This window comes from Camelus ferus, chromosome 12 (assembly GCF_009834535.1).
Source record: "Camelus ferus isolate YT-003-E chromosome 12, BCGSAC_Cfer_1.0, whole genome shotgun sequence".
NCBI classification, from domain to species: domain Eukaryota; kingdom Metazoa; phylum Chordata; class Mammalia; order Artiodactyla; family Camelidae; genus Camelus; species Camelus ferus.
The window spans coordinates 9960712-9982427 of record NC_045707.1 but is presented as its reverse complement, the minus strand read 5'-3'; the positions used below and the strand labels follow the sequence as shown (position 1 = coordinate 9982427).

The 21716-nt window shown below is 57.4% G+C and overlaps 1 protein-coding gene and 1 non-coding gene across 2 annotated transcripts in view; one reads left to right on the top strand and one right to left on the bottom strand.

The window, feature by feature from the left end:
* Positions 1 to 6738: 6738 nt before the first annotated feature.
* Positions 6739 to 6810, bottom strand: TRNAT-AGU. The gene has a single exon. It is a non-coding gene; the product is annotated as a tRNA-Thr (tRNA).
* A 1236-nt stretch (positions 6811 to 8046) lies between these two features.
* The window catches only part of CELSR1 (cadherin EGF LAG seven-pass G-type receptor 1), a 135207-nt gene continuing 121537 nt past the window's right edge, over positions 8047 to 21716 (top strand). The window contains 1 exon segment of the mRNA XM_032492465.1: positions 8047 to 12133. Within this exon segment, the coding sequence (XP_032348356.1) occupies positions 8533 to 12133 (3601 nt within the window). The 5' untranslated portion in view covers positions 8047 to 8532.

The window sequence follows — 21716 nt, the reverse complement described above, 5'->3', positions numbered from 1 at the left end:
GCTTCGTGAGCACCCAGAAAAGAGGTGCCGGACACACCCCCGGCCTCCTGGAGGCCGCCCGCTGGCTCTAGCCTATTTTTAGTGTCCTCATCCATCTTCTTTCCTTTTGATCTGGGCAGGGTCTGCTCCCTCTGAGGAGCTGCAGATCTCAGCATGCTCGCCAGTTTCCCGCGGCACGTGACTCATCACCCGGCCCTGGTGGGGCGCCCTCCTCTGCCGGCAGGGCTGGGGGGCCCCGGGGCTCGCCTGCTGCCCGGGTAAGAGCCAGTGACCCCTGCTGTGTCCCTGCATGGCCCAGATGACTCGGAGAGCCCCTAGAACCTCAGGCTGGCTTCTCCCTTGAGCATCTCGACTGACTCCAGCAAGGAAGCAGCGTCAATGGAAAAAGGACTTCCTTAGCTTGTCTCTTCTTTATGGCAAGACTGGTGGCCCAGAGCCCTTTGCTGTTGGTGGCTCCTCAGGGCCAGAGCCACACAGGTCTCAGTCAGGTCCTTCATCCCCCAGTAGCCAGCTGTCAAAGTTCCCACGCTCCCTGGAATTTGGGGTTCCCTTCCAGGCCAGATGGCCTTCCACCCAGGCCCCGGGGGAAGCAGAGGGGTGGCTCCTTCCAGCGGGCGGGGGGGTCAGGCTCCGCCTGGTGGACGGGGGAGCCCTCTGCCCTATGGCCCGTCCTAGCATTTTGGAGTGGCTGCTCCCTACCGCCTCTGGGTGACCTGAGCCGGGAGGCCTGTACTCTGTTTCTGACGCATCACGCAGAGGATGGCTGGACTCTGGTGCTGAGTGCTGCTAGGGCACCGGGGCCAGCGGGCATTCCAGCACAGGGATGGCAAAAACAGCGGCGGTCTCTCAGCCACTGCTCCCCTGGGTCGTGGCCTTCATGGGTGTCACCCCCCGCCCTGCCACATGCTTTTGTCTCCGAGGCCCCGGGAAGGGGACCACGCAGACGAGGGGGAGAGGGACAGGGCTGCCTCCAGGCTTTGTGACCCTGGGGCAGAGAGCTTCCTTTGTTCTTGCTTTTGTTTTGTTTTATTTAATGGAGGTACCAAGGATTGAACCCAGGACCTCGTGCGTGCTAAGCATGTGCTCTACCACTGAGCTCTGCCCTCCCTGCCTTTATTATTTTTTAGAGGGTATATAATTACGACCCGGGAGCTGTCTTTACCTTACCTGGGTCTCCCCCGTTCTGGCAGTGTCACGAAGGGAATCATCTTGCCCACCGTCTCCCCAACACTCAGGGAAAGTTTTGCGAGTTGAGTAACAGAAAAACACAAGGAGGGGTATCTCCCGGCCCCACCTTCCCTCCAAAAGGGACACGGGGAGGTGGGAGCTTCCAGAGGGAGACACAGGGCTTCTCCCGGCTGCACCTCCCCGCGGCCCCTGAGCGGTGCTGCACACAGTGGTTCTCACCAGACACTTCCCCACCCGAGCGTGCGGGCTGAGGCACCGGGGCCCTTCAGTGGAGACGGAGGGTGTCAGAGAAGAAGGCGTGGAGGTGGGGAGGGAGGGAGGGGGCCTGGATTACTGATCGCCGTGTCTCTGGGCCCAGCTTTTGGGGGAAACCTGGCGTCTCTGTTGCTTTCACCTCCCACTTCCAGTCCACGGGCAAGTCTTGCTGACTCCCCTCCAAACCCCGGCTCAGATCCGACCACATCTCCCTCCTCCACGTTCCCCATTGGTCTGGCTCAGGGTGCCTGTGCCGTGGCCTCCCAAACCCTTTCCATCCACCTCCAACCAGCCAGAGTGACGGTTTGAAAGTGTGCATCACCTCCCTGCTCTCAGCTGCCTGATGCCTTCCCATCAGATGCACAAGAAAAACCATAGCCCTGGCCGTGGCCCACGTGACTCCTGCCACTCTCTTCCTCCATGCACACCAGCCTCAAATGTCCCAGTACACACACTCCTGCCTCAGGGCCTTTGCTGACTTTCCTGCCTTGAATGTGCTTTCCCCAGATGTTCCCAAGGCCTGGGCCCCTTCGGCCTCTGCCCCTTTGTCACCTGGCCAGGAGGCCTTTCCAGATCACCTCCCCCAAATAGCCCACCCACCACTCGCTCCATTGTTCCACTGTATTTCCTTCACCTGAAGAAGAATGTTTCCTTATGTTGACTGTCTGAATTCTCCCACGAGAATAATCTCTCCATGAGGTCAGGGCATTGCCTGTTGCGTTCAGCATGATGTTGAGGGGATATTTAATGAAGAATGCATGAAGGGAAGTGGGAAGCCGGGGCAGGGTACCAGGCAGCTGACAGATCCTCCACCGGTGGCTGCTGGGGGCAGGAGGCCCTGGATGGCAATGGGGGAGAGAGCAGAAAAACAGAGGCCACTAGCTTCCCAGCCTCACCCTAGTCCTTCAGTGCCCTCCCTGTACCTAGCAGAAATTGAGGAAAGTCCCCAAAGAAAGTCCCCTGCAAGCCACTGATGATAGCATGGTTGTAGTCATATTGTCAAAACAATGTGAACAATAAGAACAATTTCAAAAAAGATTTTGTGTGCATTCTTGCAGAGAGAAGTGCCTTGCTTTTTTTTTTTCCTCCACTTGGAAGGAGGTTATTCAAAATAGTTAACAAGTAGAAACAACCCAAATATCCATCAGGCGATGAATGGATAAAGAAAGCGTGGCCCAGTCACACAATGGAATATTACTCAGCCAAAAACAGGGACAAAGCAATGACCCAAGCTACAACTTAGGGGATCTTTGGAAACATTGTGTTTCTGGGAAGGAGCCAGATACAAAAGGCCACATATTGTGTGATTCCACTGATATGAAATGTCTGGAAGAGGCAAAACCATAGGGACAGAAAGTGGATTTGCGTTTGCTAGGGGACGGGGCCAAGGAGAGAATTGGGAGTGACCGCAAACGGGTTTGGGGCTTCTCTCCAGGGCGATGGAAATGTTTTGGAATTAAATAGTGGTGATGGTGGCACAACTTTGTGAATACACTAAAAAGCACAGAGTTGTGTATTATATTTATTTTTTAGCTTTAATTTTTTTCATTTTTCAGTTTTATTAGGTAAAACTGATGCAATTTGACTGCGCATAGACAATATATTGCATTTAAATACATACACACAATACACTGCACCTATTTTTAAAATTTACTTACCTGTACTGTTCACTGTTTCTAAGGGCAGTTTAGAGCTTTAGCTTTTTAAACTTACATAGTTATCAGAGGAATAAAGCCAACCACAAAATAAGTATCAACAGAACGCGGTAATCCAGTCATGAAGGACAGTCAGATGTGTTCACACATATTTAAGAAATCGATCATCTAAGCTACAAGTAACAAGAAGTTCATTTGTGTCCTTTTTTTTTAGATCTCACATATAACTGATATCTCATATGGCATTTTTCTTTCTCTTTCTGGCTTACTGAATTGTACATTTAAAAAAAGATGAATCTGTAAAATACATTTCAAAAAAAAAGGAAGAGAAGTATGTGGAGTAGAAAAATCATCAAAATAAGGCAACAGTGCTTCGCTGCATTGGCTTCGTGATGCTGTTTACGTGTGTGGGGGCGAGGAGGGGGCAGGGAGGACAACAACAACGATGGCAATAGTAGTAATGACAGAACATGGACGTCTCCCGCCGTGGACTCTGGCGAAGTGCTGGACCTTCCAGTGGTGTCTTTGTCCCCTTCCCCATCGTGCACGAAACAGTCTCCTGCGTGGCCCCGTTCCTGACATTTGAGGCGTCCCTGTTTTGGGGAGCCCCGTTTGGACCAGCTGTCTCCCCCAGATGCAGCCCCTGGGCCCTCCGGGTGCTCAGGTACTGGATTTGGAGCTTCCCCGTCTGCCAGCTCCGGTCATTCTCGGGGGTTGGTGACCAGGCCAGGGTGAGGAGACCCAGTTTGAGTCCCGCCAGGAGCCCAGCCCCGTGCTGTGAGCGCTGAGCCGCGGTCTGCCCAGCGTCCTGCAGAGCTGGGCCCCTCGGCCTGCAGCGCCGGGAGCCCCGTGCAGCCCGGCCCGCTCGGGGCCAGCAGGCGCCGCCCGCTCCCGGGGCTGCGCGCCCCGCCCGGAGCTCTCGCGGTCTCTGCCGCCGGCTCACAGCCCGGGCTTGGCGGGCACGTCTCGGGTCGGGCAGAGACTCTGCTTGGCCACTAGGGGTCAGTGCAGCCTGAGGCGGGCGTGGGCGGGCCTCTCCGGAACCAGCCCGGTGTGGGGAGGCCAGGCACCTTATCCCCCGCCCTGCCCCCAGGCTCCCCAGAAATGCGGTGGCAACGCGAGACACCAGACCTGTATCCATCACCCCATGCTCACAGCACCGAGCTGTGTCAGTCTGGAGGCTGGGACTCCAAGCCCTGCCCATGCCAGCTTCCAGAGCCTTCCAGAACTTTCCAGGGCTGAGGCCTGTCAGGGATGGGGCCAGAACAGGTGGGTCAGGTGTGACCTCTCAGGCAACACCTATCGAAGCTGGCTTCCCTGGAAGGAACGTCACCCAGGGGCCCCTGAGGCCACACAGCCCAGCCTGGGGGCCTGGGAGTTCGGAAGAAGTCCTAGCACTGGTATTGGGAAGGTTCTGCAACTTCCAAGCAGAAAGCAATTTTCCTTTTTGTCATTATATTATCTGGGTCTTTCAGGGACGCCCTGGTACATAAAATGGGCTCCGTTAGGATCTAAATTTCCTCCGCCCCCTTGCTTCTATTAACACTCCGACCAAGTCAAGGTCCTGGTTCTGCTCCGTGTTTTAACTTTCATGATTTTCCACAAGTCAGACCAAAGGGGAGGGGCGCCAGGGAGAGAAGGGGGCGTGATGAATTTCATCCCCAAGAGGGTTTTCCCTCTGAATTCCAAAAAAAGGGCAACAAGGGGCCCAGGCCCGGACTTGCTTTCCCGCTTTCACCAATGGGGTGTTTCTTGGAGCTCCTCACTGTTTAAAGATTGGCCCAGGAATTTACTGTGTAAGGAACAGATTCCAGAATTCATGTGGGCTCTGATTTGAGCCCCTGGCAAAAAGTGTTTTGAGCTGCTTTTTAGAACATGTACAACACTACAAACCCACAACTCCTACCTTTAAAAAATTCTATTTTTATTTTTTAAAAGCATTTGCTTCACGTGAAACACCTCAGGGGTGCACGCAAAATAGAAACATCAATCACAATTCACTGAGCCCGAGGAGGGTGGCAGCGACTCCCAGCGCACAGACAGCATTAGACGTGCAGCCTCTTCCTGCCAGTGGCTCTCAGGGAGACCGAGGCGACAGCGCTGCTTTAAGCCACCCCCAAGGGAGCAGGGCAGGTGAACAGAACACAGCCCCTTCAGTGGCGTTGGACAGGCCACCACAATGCCACACCCTTCCTGCAGCCCCAGGCACCCGCCTTCCCCTCCTGGGCTGGGTTCCCTTTCTGTGAACACTCTGGGCGGACCTGATCAGTGGCCAAGCACAGACCTTCCTGGGAAATCAGATGAGAGCTCCAGCCCTGCCTCTCCATAACCAAGGACAGTGCATGAACCATTTAACTAGCAATTTCGACCATTCACTGGAGACACTGGAATAAGCCCTGTGATCTTGCGATCCTTGACAGTGACTTGGGGACAGTCAAGGTTACCTGTAGTAGGTCTGCGTCTGAGCCAGGCCTGGGCCGTCCTCTACGCAGATCTCACTATTCCTCCAACAATCCAGGAATCTAGAATCTTGTTATCTCCAGTCAGATGAGGAGTTAGACCCTGGAGAAGCTCATGTAGCCAGGTAGTGGCAGAATTGGAACTTGACTCCTCTAAGACGCAGCCGTTTCAGATTCGTGATTTCTGTTCCTCGGAAACAACTGGATCTCCCTGCGGTCACATCACAAGCTGCAGCCTGTTTTTAATTCCTTCCTCCCAACCCACTCTTTAAAATCGTGGACCGCAGCATAGAGAAAAGTACATAAAGCATGTGCGTACTGCTCAGTGTAAGACTGGAAGGCAACACTCCGCTAACCTGCAGGTCTAGAGCGGGTATCCCCCTCTCCCCAGCCTCCTCCTGACCACATTCACATCATCTCCTTGCTTTTCTTAATCTTCCCTCTGCCGGTGTGCTTTCTAAACAGCGTGGTGGGGCGGCCTGCTCCCGACCTGCGTGTGGACGGAACCATCAGGTGTGTCTGAGCCTTTTGCTGGACGCCCGGTTAGCGAGGCCCGTCCCTGGGCCCCCTCCCGGTCTCTGGGACCAGGACGCGGTTTACCTTGCGGCGGGCAGGCGTCTTATTCCAGGAAAGCTTGGCACACCCAGACTCACTCGCTGCGTTTGAATTTTCAAAAACCGAGTGCAGTGCGATGGAACCCTTTGTTGATTTAAGCCCAACCCACCCTATTTAAAGTCTTCTTGCGAAACAAGCACCCCAGAGGTTCTCCAGTGTGGGTCCCCTTCACTCTGGCTGGGAGCTTTCCACTGGGAGGCTGGGAGGGGGAGGGTCCTCCCTGCCCTCTGACCCTCCCCAGAAAAACGAAGGGCAGTCAGGGGAGGGCCTGGACGGTCACGGTGAAGGGATGGACTCTTCTCCCTCCTCCCCTCTCTCCACACACATTTCCCTACAGGGCTTGCCAGCGGAAACTCCCAGGTTAAAAGGTTCCGAAGCAAATCTATCTTTTCCGTCAATAACAACAACTTCAAGTCTTTGCTAATGGGGAGAGAATGCTCATATTTGGCTTCAGCCCGAAGACATTGTTTAAGTAATATTGGCTGAGTTTACTTCCACCTTTCTTTTTGTTGTTTTTTTCCTTGGGGGGGGGGGGAGATTAGGTTTACTTATTTATTTCTTTTTAAAGGAGGCACTGGGGATTGAACCCAGGACCTCGTGCATACTAAGCACGTGCTCTACCACTGAGCTATACCCTCCCCTCAAGTTGTTCATTTCTTGTGACCCAGCTCCACACCTATTTGCGCTCAGCTCAGAAATGCAGCCGCCGTCTCCCTTGTCAGAAAAACCCGCTCTAGCAAAGTGCGCAACAGTTCCCACCTCTATCGCTGCTGGGACTAGGAGGGGCCTTGTCGGAAGGAGGGACTCTGCTCCGCCCCCAACTGTCCCCGACCCGCGGGAGGCCGAGGAGCTGGAGTGGGTTCTGGCACCCAGAGCTCTACGGAGAACAAGTGCATCTCCTCACCCCGTGGTGGCAGAGTCCTAAAGCCCCGCCGGAGGACGAGTGTCTTGCTGTAGTAACAGCCCCCACCATACACAAAGGCTGTGCCCCGCAGGACGTGGGGCAGGTGTTGCTTAGTTAAGCGCCACCCCGATCTGTTCCCTGCAGGAGATCGGGTGGGGGACGGAGAAGGGGTGCTGTCGTACAGTTCTAAGACCCCACCCCCACCCCGCACTCAGGTGGTTCCCCGCCCCACGCCGCCTGCAGGGCCAATGCTCCCCGCCGCCGCGCTTCGGCAGAAGCTAGCGGGGAGGCCCCGGGCCGGGACGGCGCGTCCACGAACTGAGCGCTCGGGAGGGCGGCACACGCGGGAGACGAGCTCGTTTCCGCCGTCCCCGATTCAAGTTCCAAGTGTCAACCGGCCTGTTTTTCTTTTCGTTTAAAAGTTCGTTTTAAACCAAGTGGGACCCGAATCTGGTTAGTTGCCTATAGGGTTTCAAAGTCCAGGGAAGTTTTGTCGGATAAAGCACCTCAGCCTCCGGCATTTTTGCTGTAAATGTGTAATCGCCCCCAGCAGCAGCCGAGGGGAGACCCGGTCCCCTTCCCGGCACCTCCGCACCCCTCCCTCTCCTCCTGGCTCTAACTAGAGCGGAGGCCGGGGAGGCGGTCTCTGCGAATCAGTGTTGGCTGGGGTGGGGTGAGGTGGGGGGCTTTGGCTGCGCTCAGCACCAGACGAGTGGAGCCACCGCCCCACTGGTAGTAGCCGCACCGAGCCCCCCCCAGCCGGCCTTCGCCCAGCCCGGCTCCCTGGGCTCCGCCCCCAAGGGAGGCCTGGTGGGGAGGCCTCAGGGGAGTGGGCCCAGCCCCGGGCCCCCGCCACGGCTGCGCCCCCGCGTCTCCATAGCGATCCTCCCGGCGCGCACCTCCAGGCCAGCTCCCCCCGGGGCTGAACAATACGCAGCGGGGCCGGGGGCGGGGCCGGGCTGGGCCGGGGGCGGGGAGAGCGCGGGCGCTGGGGGCGCGGGCAGAGCGCACCGCCCAGGCTGCAGCCGGCCGCCGGGGTCTGAGCGGCGCGGAGCGGCCCAACCCGCTCCGGGAGCGCAGCCCTCGTCCCGCTCCAGGCCCGTCCCGCTTCCCACGCCGCCCGGCCGATCCCGCGCGGGAGCCACCTGGAGCCACCGAAAGCCGCCACCGCCGCAGGTTGATGCGCAGCGCCCTCTCGGGACGCGCGGAGGAGCCATCTTGAAACCTACTTCGAAAACTTTCGCAAAGTGCTCTCGAAGTGGAAGCTGCAGGGGAGACCGGGAGCCCGGTCCCCGGTGTCCCCGCCAGGGCCCCCGGGGAGGCGGGGCGCGAGCCTTCCGGAGGGCCCGGCACCGGGCGCGCGGGAGCCGCCCCCCGGCAACGCCGGGTGGATGCGGAGCCGCGCCGGGTGCATGGATTGTGCTCGGGCGCCCGGCTCGGGCTCGGGCTCCGGGCCATGGCGCCGCCGCCGCCGCCGCCCGTGCTGCCCGCGCTGCTACTCCTGGCTGCGGCCGCCGCCCTACCGGTACTGGGGCTTCGAGCTGCCGCCTGGGAGCTGCGCGTGCCCGGTGGGGCCCGCGCCTTTGCCCTCGGGCCCGGATGGACCTATGCGCTGGACGCGGCGCGCACGCCCCGGGCGCTGCGGGAACTGCTGGACGTGAGCCGCGACGGGCGGCTGGCGGGGCGGCGGCGCGGGCCCGGCGCGGGGCCCCGGGGCTGTGCGCGCCTGGCGGGGCGTCCGCTGCCGCTGCATGTCCGCTTGGTGGCCCGTGGCTCCCAAACCGCTCTGAGCCTCCGCCTGCGGGCACGCGCGCACGGTCCCGGTTGCGGCGCCCGACCTCCGCGCGGGCGGGCTCTCGGCGCGGAGTTGCGTGCGCGGGCTGTGCTCACGGTGCCCGGCCCCGGCGCGTTGCTCTGCTTCCCGACCCCCGGAGGCGGCGGCGGGGACACGCTGCACTCGGCGCTCGCGGCCCTGACCACGTTCCCCGCCTGCAGCTGCCCGCCGCGCCTCCCGTCCCGTTGCCCACGCCGCCCTGTCTGCCTGCCGCCTGGTGGCTCGGCCCGCCTCCGCCTGCTATGTGCCCTGCGGCGCGCGACCGGCACCATCTGGGTGGAGCTGGAGCTGGAGGCGTCCTCGGGGACACCCTCGCCATCGCTGTCGCCGTCGTCGCCAAGTCTGCCTGGGGCCAGGGCAGGGGCGGCGCGGCGGGCCCGGCGGGGCGCTGGCGGCAGCACTAGCCCGCAGTTCCAGCTGCCCAGCTACCAGGTGTCGGTGCCCGAGAACCAGCCGGCGGGCACGGAGGTCATCGAGCTGCGCGCGCACGACCCTGACGAGGGGGAGGCGGGGCGCCTTAGCTACCAGATGGAGGCGCTGTTCGACGAGCGCTCCAATGGCTATTTTCTCATCGACTCTGACACGGGGTTGGTGAGCACCGCCCGTGCACTGGACCGCGAGACCAAGGACACGCATGTTCTCAAGGTGAGCGCTGTGGACCACGGCTCGCCGCGGCGCTCGGCCGCCACCTACCTCACCGTCACAGTCAGCGACACCAACGACCACGGTCCTGTCTTCGAGCAGTCTGAGTACCGCGAGCGCGTGCGCGAGAACCTCGAAGTGGGCTACGAGGTGCTGACCATTCGCGCCACCGACGGCGACGCGCCCTCCAATGCCAATATGCGCTACCGCCTGCTGGAGGGTGCGGGCGGCGTTTTCGAGATTGATGAGCGCACAGGCGTGGTGCGCACCCGGGCGGTGGTGGACCGGGAAGAAGAGGCCGCCTACCAGCTGCTGGTGGAGGCCAACGACCAGGGCCGCAACCCAGGCCCTCTCAGTGCCACCGCCACCGTGCACATCGTGGTGGAGGACGAGAACGACAACTACCCCCAGTTCAGCGAGAAGCGCTACGTGGTCCAGGTGCCCGAGGATGTGGCGGTCAACACGCCAGTGCTGCGAGTGCAGGCCACGGATCGGGACCAGGGCCAGAACGCAGCCATACACTATAGTATCATCAGCGGGAACCTGAAGGGGCAGTTCTACCTGCATTCGCTGAGCGGCAGCCTGGACGTGATCAACCCGCTGGACTTTGAGGCCATCCGGGAGTACACGCTGCGCATCAAGGCCCAGGATGGGGGCCGGCCTCCGCTCATCAATTCCTCGGGGCTGGTCTCGGTGCAGGTGCTGGACGTGAACGACAACGCCCCCATATTCGTGAGCAGCCCCTTTCAGGCAGCCGTGCTGGAGAACGTGCCTCTGGGTTACTCGGTGCTGCACATTCAGGCGGTGGACGCAGACGCAGGTGAGAACGCGCGTCTGCGCTACCGCCTGGTGGACACTGGCTCAGCCTCCGTGGGAAGTGGCAGTGCAGGGTCCCAAGACCCCGGCCCGGCTGCGGACTTCCCTTTCCAGATCCACAACAGCTCGGGCTGGATCACCGTGTGCGCGGAGTTGGACCGCGAGGAGGTGGAGCAGTACAGCTTCGGGGTGGAGGCGGTGGACCACGGCTCTCCGCCCATGAGCTCCTCGGCCAGCGTGTCCATCACGGTGCTGGACGTGAATGACAACGACCCCATGTTCACGCAGCCCGTATACGAGCTGCGTCTGAACGAGGACGCAGCTGTGGGGAGCAGCGTGCTGACCCTGCGGGCCCTCGACCGAGATGCTAACAGTGTGATCACCTACCAACTCACTGGCGGCAACACCCGGAACCGCTTCGCCCTCAGCAGCCAGAGCGGCGGTGGCCTCATCACCCTGGCGCTGCCGCTGGACTACAAGCAGGAGCGGCAGTACGTGCTGGCGGTAACCGCATCGGACGGCATGCGCTCGCACACCGCGCAAGTCTTCATCAACGTCACTGACGCCAACACCCACCGGCCGGTCTTCCAGAGCTCCCACTATACGGTGAGCGTCAGCGAGGACCGGCCGGTGGGCACCTCCATCGCCACCATCAGTGCCACCGACGAGGACACGGGGGAGAACGCACGCATCACCTATGTGCTGGAGGACCCTGTGCCACAGTTCCGCATCGACCTGGACTCTGGCACCATCTACACCATGACAGAGCTGGACTATGAGGACCAGGCCGCCTACACGCTGGCCATCACCGCTCGGGACAATGGCATCCCTCAGAAATCTGACACCACCTCCCTGGAGATCCTCATCCTGGACGCCAACGACAATGCACCCCGGTTCCTGCGGGATTTCTACCAGGGCTCCGTCTTTGAGGATGCTCCCCCATCAACCAGCGTCCTCCAGGTCTCGGCCACGGATCGGGACTCGGGCCCCAATGGCCGCCTACTGTACACCTTCCAGGGTGGGGACGATGGCGATGGGGACTTCTACATTGAGCCCACGTCCGGCGTGATCCGCACCCAGCGCCGGCTGGACCGAGAGAACGTGGCCGTGTACAACCTTCGGGCCCTGGCTGTGGACCGGGGTAGCCCGGTGACCCTCAGTGCCTCGGTGGAAATCCAGGTGACCGTCTTGGACATCAATGACAACCCTCCAGTGTTTGAGAGGGACGAGCTGGAGCTGTTTGTGGAGGAGAACAGCCCGGTGGGGTCTGTGGTGGCCAAGATTCGAGCCAGCGATCCCGACGAAGGCCCCAACGCCCAGATCATGTATCAGATTGTGGAAGGCAATGCGCCTGAGGTCTTCCAGCTGGACTTGCTGAGTGGGGACCTGCGTGCCCTGGTCGAGCTGGACTTTGAGGTCCGGCAGGAGTACGTGCTGGTGGTGCAGGCCACGTCGGCCCCGCTGGTGAGCCGGGCCACAGTGCGCGTCCGCCTCCTGGACCAGAACGACAACCCGCCCGTGCTGCCGGACTTCCAGATCCTCTTCAACAACTATGTCACCAATAAGTCCAACAGCTTCCCCACCGGCGTCATCGGCCGCATCCCGGCCCATGATCCTGATCTCTCCGACAGCCTCAACTACACCTTCCTGCAGGGCAACGAGCTCCAGCTGCTGCTGCTGGACCCCGCCACGGGCGAGCTGCAGCTCAGCCGTGACCTGGACAACAACCGGCCGCTGGAGGCGCTGATGGAGGTGTCTGTTTCGGGTGAGTGGCCGTGGGGGCTCCCGCTGGGCCACCTGGAGAGCTGCAGGGACCTGCCAGGAGCCTGCCTGGCGTGCTGGGGCACATCTGTGCAGGGCCCGGGCAGCTCTTCGGGGACTTGTGGCCTCCGGTTGGATGGTTGGGTACCGCTAGCTGGAGACGTGCTCCCCACCTGAGCCAAGGGAGTAGGAGGGGCGAGGCACTGCTGACCTCAGCATCTGTGCTGGGAGCAGGCCCGGGTTTCTTCAAGTTCAAGACCAGGGCCTCCTGGGCTTTCCGGAGGGCCGTAGCTGGTTTTGCTATTAACACCTGGTCTCCGGGCTTATCTGAGTTGTCTGGTTTGCTTGGTGGTGTTCTGTAGTCAGCCACACGCCTGTCTGGAAAGATCAAAGGTCACTGTCCGCTCCATGTGCCAATTAGTTCCCGGGTGGGACCGCTGGAAATTGCTGGATAGGTCCCTGAGTCACCCTGTAATACGGCTGGAGTTTTTCTCTTTGAGTCTCTTCTCTGTCTCCTCCAGATAATAACAGTCAGGCTTACGCGTGCTTGCCCGGGTGGGAGCTCTTTGAAAGCGTAGCCTCGTTTGATCTTGGTTTTTGCTCCTGGACCTGGGCTTGTAATTTGGCGTTACTTAGAGGCCTGCCCAGTTGGTGGTGGAGCCAGTGTGGGAACCCTGCTTGCGGGCTCCGGGGCTGGAGGTGAGCCGGAGAGGGAGGGCGTCTCAGTTCAGCCAGCCAAACGCAGGCCGTCAAGAGTTGGTCCATTCTGCTGACCCTCCTGTGCCAGGCGGGGCTGTGGGGCCAGAGACGGAGACAGACAGAAGGGTGGAAATTAGAAGACACAGAAGAGAGAAAAGGATTTGATGGGGATGAGGGGTTTGGGGAGCAGTAAAGAGACCCCTGAGGGCTCCTGCAGGCAGGTGACCTTAACCAGGGGACCAAACTGTCACCAAGAAAGGCTCGGAGCTGTGGGCTGAGTTCATATTTCAGATGAGCTGTTTAAATTATTATAACACAAGACATCCATGGAAGCCGTGGAAGAATCAAAAAGCTACTCTGACTTATTTTACTTCCACATTTGGCTGTAATTCTTGACATACAAGGAATGGCTGGCAAACAGGTTCCAGTTGCTTACTTATAAAATCTGGAATTACAGGTCCAGCTCTGAAGTGATGTAATCCTGCCACATTGATTTTGGCGGCAGAACCTACCTGTAGGTGACTGTTGTGGGTTTTGTGAAGTTGAGAATATGCGTGGAGAGTACGGAACTGCCCTTAAGGAGGAGTGTTAACCGGGGTTATGGGTATGCTGAGCGATGACAGGTTAAAAAAAGACTCACAAATTCCCATTTGCGTTTTCTGTTTTTTTCCCTGTCCTGTGTTATCTGTGAGATGAAGCGTAGTGACATGTTTAGCCATTATACACACGGCTTGGCCGCGTCATCGGGTTTTGACTCTGCAAGGGATGTGTGTGGTGCTCGTGGGAACGGGTGCAGGTTGGGGGCAGGGGTGCTTCGTGTGTCTGAAGCATCAGGAATGTGGGCTCCCCCCCCCCCCCCCCGCTGGATGAAGGATTTAGGATGGTTGTTATTCAAAAGAGGTTAGTTACCAAGGGCTGTCTTGCCTACCTGGTGGCCGGGCCCACAGTTGAAGGTGGGTTGGGGGCGCCGCGCTATGTAATTGTCTCAGTGAGCTGGCTCTGGGCTCTGAATCCTGTGTGACACAAGCTCGTGTAAATCAGGCACTGGGCCTCTTGGGTCCACCGTCCCAGATGATGACGATACCCTTTTACTGGGTTCTGACTGGACAGCAGTTTTGTAAACTCTTTGACCTACACTGTCACTTACTCCTCTGGTACCTGGGAGGTGAAGCTGCCCACTGTACAGATGAACAGACTGAGGCTCAGGAGTGTTAAGTCACTTCCTCAGGGTCACACAGCCCGAGCAGGAGTGCCAGGCATCCAGCCGTGATCCAAGCAAAACAAAACAGCCAACCCTTCACACTACCCTCTCTTATCTGAGAGAAAAGTTTTGAGGAATTAGTGCCTGAGCTGGATTGCTCCGGCGCTGACTCCTTGCTGCGGTGTGAGGTAGGCACCTTGGGCCCCTTCGCCACCCTCAGACCATTTGGCAACTGTTTAATGCTTCAAAGGGAAGAATTACTGTAAACTATAAAATCTGTAATTCCCAACAGCAAGGCTGTGTGCAGAAACAGAATGACACAAAAAGCTCAACCTTTGAATTAACCAGAGCGGGAGTCTTAGGTTTTTTAAAAGAAACAGTGGGGAAGGCTGTGGTTTCAAACTCATGTGCTGTTTTCAGTGAAGTGTTACTGGCTTCCGCGGGTTTACAGCCAAACCCTGCAGCCTCCAGTGCGTTATTACTGCCCCGGAGGTGCTATAAAGAAAAGCCCAGTGGTCCACTAGGTTTTGTGGGAGCCAAGCCAGGATGGGGGTGGGGGGGCGTGGTGGTACCCGCGATGGACGTACTCAGGAGAGCCGTTCCCTTCGCCTGGCTGGGGGTTTTACTGTAATCTTTCGACTGTGAGCAGAGAGGGTTGATGGCTTGATGTGGCCCACTGAGGACAAAACACTGAAGTTTTTTTTGTGGGGGGAGGTGATGAGGTTCATATATATATATTTATTTATTTAATGGAGGCACTGGGGATTGAACCCAGGACCTTGTGCTTGCTAAGCACACGCTTGGCCACTGAGCTATCCCCTCCCCTCTCCTGAAATTTTTTGGATTCTGAATATAGTCCCATTCAAATAGCTGCCATTTTTGGATGACATCCAGCGACACAAGACGTTCGTTTTATACGCGTCGGTTTTTGAACGAGGTTTAAAATTCTGTGCTGGGGCTTTGCCCTCTGAACATTGGTAACAGCCATGTTTGCGTTTTTCAAAGCCGCATGGGTAGCAACCCGATGGGACTGTCGCGTGTGGAGCCCTCTGGTTAGTCCTTCTAGATGTTGGTCTTATAATAACGCGGACGTTTTAAACTCGGCTTGAACGTGTGTGTGTGCCTGAGGCTGTCGAGCTGCGAACTGCCCATCCCAGAACGCGGCGTTGGAAAGCGACCCTGTGCTTGTGGGCGTGCGGACCTGTGGATGTGGGATAAGCAGCGCTGGTGGGGTGAAAATGCTTGGACGATGAGTCATTCAGACATGTCAGAAAATACTGAAACTTCGTGAAACACAAGATTGAGTCACCTTTACCCGTTTACTTTGGTCGGGAGGCAGCTGGGATAAAGTCGTCGGGGCTTGCTTGATAAAGTTTTAAAAAGTGTTTGCTGAGTTAAATGCAGGATATCGTAGGGACTTTGAAATAGACGCTTGCCAACAAGGAAGTTGGAGGACGGGCATTGTACTGGGCCGCGTCGGAATGCATGCATTGTTTTTTTTTCTGAATCCCACGGGCTGGAAAAGGATCAGACCAGCTTAAACCACGTCAGTTGTCAGGCTGGATTCTCCAGTGACATAATCTGCCCCGGGAGAGGTAGGTACTTAGAGAAGCTGGTTAACTGTCTCAGGGCTTCAGTAACTTGGAGGTAATCACTTGCCAACGTACTTTCAGAAACAATGGAGTGTTTGTTTAGTGAGCACCTATTGTGTGCCAGACCTACTATGTGCCAGGCCCTGTGGCCCCTGTCCTTTCAAATGTTGGGTGGGGACAATGGGATAAACAGGGAACCAGATTCAGGGGGATAGGGGTGCGGGAGAGGGTGGGCATGGGGACGCCCCCGGGCCAATGTGTGACAGGTCTTCCTGGCCGGGGGACCAGGTGTGGCCGAAGCCCTCTCCCCCCGCCTGGAGAGGGCTGACTTTTGGGGAGGTTTGGGGCTGAGTGGTGCCTTTTGACTGAAGCCTGGGCTGCTGATGGGAAGAGGGCTCTCGGGTGAGCATGGAGGGTGGAAGAAAGGTCCGAAGTGGGGCTTGGTCCTGCTCGGGGTGGCAGTGGAGCGTGGGTGAATGGAGGGGTTAGGGAGGTGAGGATGGGGTCCGTCAGCCAACGTGCTCCTCGTGCTGGGAACTCCCCCGACCCCGAGCCACCTGTCTGAGCACTGGGTCTGCTCCTGCAGCGGCCCCGTCAATGAACAGTATCAACTCCTTGAGGAGCAATCCAGGGTCCCAGAGGCTCCACCCACCTGGTGGGGGAACCTGGCTTGTGGTGGAAGCGCTGGGATCTGAGCCTCTCCCAAGCCGTGTGCTCTCAGGCTGTGCTTTTGGGAGCATGTAGCTGAGGATGGGATGAGGAAGCGCGTGCACCAAGGGAGGACCACAAGGCTGCTTTGGACCCCGGGTGGCTGGGCCCCTTTGACATTGTCGTGAAGATGGTTGGACATGCAGGTCTGAGCAGGAGAGACCAGCTGGGGTCACAGCCGGAGGTGGTGAGCTTGGCCTCGAGGGTGACAGAGAGGCCATCATGGCTGAGGGTGGTCAGTGACCCGTCTGCAGGGGTGTAAGGGCACTCGGGCAGGGGACACCTATGGTGGGGATGGGGCTCAGGTGCAGCCTGGAGGAGCCGTGGCCTGAGTAGGGCTCTTCATGAGAGCTGAGGCCAGAATGACCACCCGTAGGAGGGAAAAAACCGAGGGTTTGGGGCCCTAGGGACTGAGAGAGTGAGAGCCTGAAGGGGGTCACTGGTGGCAGATGCCTTCTGGAGTTCGGGGAGCCTCAGGACAGAGATGGGACTTGGGTTAGCCAAGGGGAGGGCCTTGGTAGTCTCCATGAGACCGGGGTGGTGGGGGGCTTGAGGAGCAGAGGACTGGGTCGCCAGGCGTGGGTGAGGTTCAGAGGGAAGGCTGGATGGCCGTGGGGACGTGGGCTGAGATGAGGGCCCAGGGAGTGGACCAGTTAAGGTGCACAACATCCTGGCCCGCCCTGTGGCTCTACCTGCTTGTGCAGGTGTTCAGGTGGCTATGATGGTGGCACTGGCACCTTTGGGGAGCACTGGACAGGGGGATAAGCCTCAGTGGCAGTTGAGTGACTGTTGTGGCCGAGGTGTAGACGGAGCAGCAGGAATGGGGGCGGGGACGGCAGCGTCGGCTTCTTTTTGAGTCACGGGGCCTGTGATGGAGGAGCAGGGGCAGGGGAGGATGGGCAGGGGCTGAAGGCCAAGGGGACCTGGACTCATGAGGGAGGACTGGGGCTCCCCTCTCAGCACTGGCTACTTGGTAACGTTGGCTCTCTGCTTGGGCCCCCCTCCCCCTACCAACTAGGGTGACATGGAGCTGATTTTTTTTTAATCTTGGAAAAAATCCCCCTCAGAAGGAGGGGTGGTGTTGAAATCACATCTGAAAAAGTGACTGGTGTTGGGGATGCCAAAACTCTATCCAGGGCCTGGTGTCACCACTGAGAGTACGCGTTGGTCTGGGCTGATGCACACACCTGCCCATTTTGACACTTGAGAGCAGAAACCTGTTAAGGAGGCAGGTAGATGTGATGGTGGGTGTGATGATGGGTGTGGTGGTGGATGGTGGGTGTGATGGTGGCTGTGATGGTGGATGGTGGGTGTGATGGTGGCTGTGATGGTGGATGGTGGGTGTGATGGTGGGTGCCAAGGCCCTAGTAGCCAAGTCTGCCTCCCCTCCCTGGGGCATGTAGTGTGGCTCAGGGCCATGGGGCCTCCATCTCTGCCAGCACTTGGATGCAAACAAAAGTAGATTTTATCATGTGGGGCAGAGAGTATGGAAAATATTCCTAAGTTTGGCTTGATTCTTTTCAGCTCTCAGCCTTGAGGGAAATAGTTTGCGGTTTTCTTCTTTTTGTCCTGTAACCTGAACACCTAAGTTCATGCAAGAGCTCTCCCTGAACGTTGGGTGGAGGAGGGGACAGTAAATAACCCTCTTCCCTTCTGCACGTTTGTTTTGGAAGGGTAACCGGGGTAACCTGAGGAAACAAGGAAGGGTTGGGGTCCCGGGTGGTGACAGTCAGAGGGAACATGTGTATGGTTCATGGGGGACAATGGTGCCTTTCTCCTCTGCTTTGCCCTGTGGGCCTGGGGCCTTGCACACAGTGGGTGCTCAGCACATCTGTGGCTATTTATAGAGTGGTCCAGAGAGGTGCGGGGGCGGGGGTCATGCTCCGAGGCCAAGGGTGGCTCCCCTGCCTTCATTTGAGGGGCGGCGGTGCAGAGGCAGGACACCCCCAACTGCCCCTCTCAGCTTCTCGTGCTCGGCTGGGGGGTTTAAAAGCCCTGGGTGAAAGAAATGGACTTTTTTCAGGAAAATTCCTGAATGTACGGATTCTCATGCTTCTGCTTCAGGTGAGAACGGGGGGCTGCCTGGCTAATCAGCTCACCCTTTCGGGCATGAACGTTCCGAAGCTGGGAAAGGCCCAGCACCAGGCTTTATCGTTTTCCCCACCTGCTGAGTGTCTCTTGTCTTGACGTCCAAGGCTTTTTCTTAAACACACAGATTTAAGCAACTGCTTTTAACAGCAGATTATGTAGAATAGTCTTTCCTTCCAGCCACCCCATCACAGGGTGTTAACCTTTGCTGTCATGATAGGGAGCACGTGGGCCAACACAGAGGGTCCCTCGGAGCTGGGGGCCTTGTTCAGGGGCCCGGGAGCCCACGGGGGACAGTGGCCCCCGTCGAAGGGGCATCATGCCGGCCCTTGGCTCATGGGGTCGACTGGGGACGTCACAAGGTCAGCTACACAGTGTCTTGGCAGCGGGCAGCTGGCTGCTGGGACTGGCTTTGTGGTCACCTTTCCACGTCCTTCTCTGTCGGGCGCCTTGCGTGAAGGTGACCTAAGCTGGTGTGCTTTCTCCGTGAATCTTGTGGGAGCCGCTGCCCCGCCCCGCCCCTGTCATGTTTCTGCTGAAAGCGTGGACACTCTGGGGTCCCTCTGTGCCTTGTGCTGGCCTTGGGGAACTGAGGGGTTGTGGGCCCCTCTCTGAACTGCCCCCCTCCTGCTGTGGCTTCGCGGTCAGGGGGTCAGTCCCTGGCCTCCGCACACCGGGAGGGCCAGCGGGGGAGGCTGGCCTCAGAGCCAGATAGCGCGTCGGGGGTGGTCCCATGAGAGCGCGGCCGCCGCACCGCGCTGGTTTGTGTGCCTCCCGCTTCTCAGGCGTGCGCCTGGGGTCTGCCCGCATCATTGCACTGGCATCGCGAGGACTACCCATTTCACAGTGAAGAGACTGAGGCTGGCCAGCTCGTGTGTGTGTGTGTGTGGGGGGGGGGGAAGACCCAGCCCCTGCTTTATGAGGGCTCTAAACACTCTGCTGCCCCTCCCCTCCGATGCCCACCTTCGGCCAGTGGCTGAGCCCTGGGAGGGGGAGCAGCCCCTGGGGCACAGGTCTGGGGATTTCAAAGATGGACACTCACTGCCAGTGACCACATCGCCCAGAACAGGAGGGCTGTGGGTCATGTTTGTATCCTGCCTGATTCCATGGGAGCCCTCAGCCCTTTGCTGACCCCACCCCCACCCTGGGTGAGCAGAGTGGGGAAGAAGGGGGTCCTGGGTAGCTGTTCCTGAGTCTCTGTGGGGTCTTCTGTGGTGGAGCTGTGTCATAGGAAACTGGAGTGCAGGACTGGTGTGCACCAGGTGTAGGGAGGAACCAGAGCCAGTGCGGTGGTCAGACCAGAGCGGGAGGGGACACTGAGGAGGAGTTCACACTGAGCAGCCATCTGATAAGCCCTCGAGGGGCCTTCTAGCTCCAAGAGCACGGATTCTGCTGACCAGGGAGCCCTGCCCGCCTGCCTGCCTGCCTGTCTGCTTTCCCGCCCTCTCTCTCCTGAAAAATCTATCAATCAAAATTTTTCTAATAGTTTGTTTTTACTGCCAGTTCCATAACTTTTAAAAAAAAAACTTTTTTGAATCTCTAAAATATCTAATCTAAATGATACTTGGTTAAAGTAAACGAACAGCACCTAGTTAAATAAAGTCATGTGCTGTGTTAGCGTTTGGAGATAAGAGCGTTCTTGCAGGGCAGTAAACTTTATCGGTGAGTTGACATTTGAAGCCCGTTTTCACAGTGCAGTCGTTCCGCTGCCGTGCAGCCCGGCCCCGGTCCCGGTCCCAGCAGCGGTCTTGCGTGTGTTGCGCCCCGTCTCCGGTGTTGCAGAGTGTGAGCTTTCCCTGGTTAGGACGCCTGGGTTGCATGCCCTCGTGCTGGCTGCTGACACTGGTCAGGGTGGCTCTCTCTGGACCTCCGTTCCCCAACTGAAATAGGGAGAGGGGGTTGGTCATTGCCCGGAAACCTCCTGACTCCGCCCCATGTCATCCTGTGAGTGAAGGGTTGGAAAAACAGAATTCAGCCTGGGCTGTGGCTTGGGAAACCTTTTTCTTGCCACTTCGTACCTTGCAGGTGCTAAGAAATGATCACACTTAAAAGCTGCCACGAAATATTCTCAAATCCTGTGTCTGATAAGAGGTTACTGTCCAGAATACGGAAGGAAGTCCAGCAGCTCAGCAGCAGAGAAACAAACACCCTGATTTAAAAATGGGCAAAGGGCCTGATGGACATTTTTCCAAAGAAGAGAGACAGACCGTTAACAGGCACATGGAAGGATGCTCAGCATCTCGGCTCATTAGGGAAATGCAAATCAGAACTATGGGGGACACCACCTCCCATCTTAGGATGGCTGTTATAAAAACAAAACCAAAGTACAAGGAGGTATCTCCTCACATCAGTCAGAATAGCCATCATTAAAGAGTCCACAAGTGATAAATGCTGGAGAGGGTGTGGAGAAAAGGGAACCCTCCTACACTGTTGGTCAGAATGTAAATTAGTGCAGCCACTATGGAAGACAGCATGGAGGTTCCTTAAAATACTAAAAATAGACTTACCATATGATCCAACAATCCCACTGCTGGGCATATATCCAGAGGAAAACAATTCAAAAAGACATGCACCCCAGTGTTCACAGCAGCACTGTTTACAATAGCCAAGACGTGGAAATAACATCAAATGTCCACGACTGGATAAAGAAGCTGTGGTATACTTATGCAATGGAATACTACTCAACCATAAAAATAATTAATGCCATTTGCAGCAACATGGATGGACCTGGAGATCGTCATTCTAAGTGAAGTAAGCCAGAAAGACAAAGAAAAATACCATATGATATCACTTATACATAGAATCTAAAAAAAAAAAGGACACAAATAAACTTATCTACAAAACGGAAACAGACTCACAGACATAGAGAACAGACTTACGGTTTCCAGTGGGTAAAGGGGGTGGGAACGGATAAACTGGGAATTCGAAATTTGCACCTCTTGTGGAGTGATGGAATGTTAGCTATCTTGATTGTGGCGGTGGTTTCCTGGGTGTAGACATCTATCAAAATTCATCAAGTTGTACATCTGAAATATGTGTAGTTTACTGTACAGGAATCATACCTCAATAAAGGTGTTAAAAACAAAACAGTGTTGGCGAGGATGTGGAGAAATTGATGCCCTTGTGCTCAGTTGGGATTATAAAATGGTGCGGTTGCTGGGGAAAACGGTAGGGTGGTTCCTCAGTAAATTAAACATAGGTTTGCCATAGGATCCAGAAATTCCACTTCTGGATGTACACCCAAAAGAAGGGAAAGTCGGGTCTTGAACAGACGTTTGTACACGTGCCCTCCAAGGTCT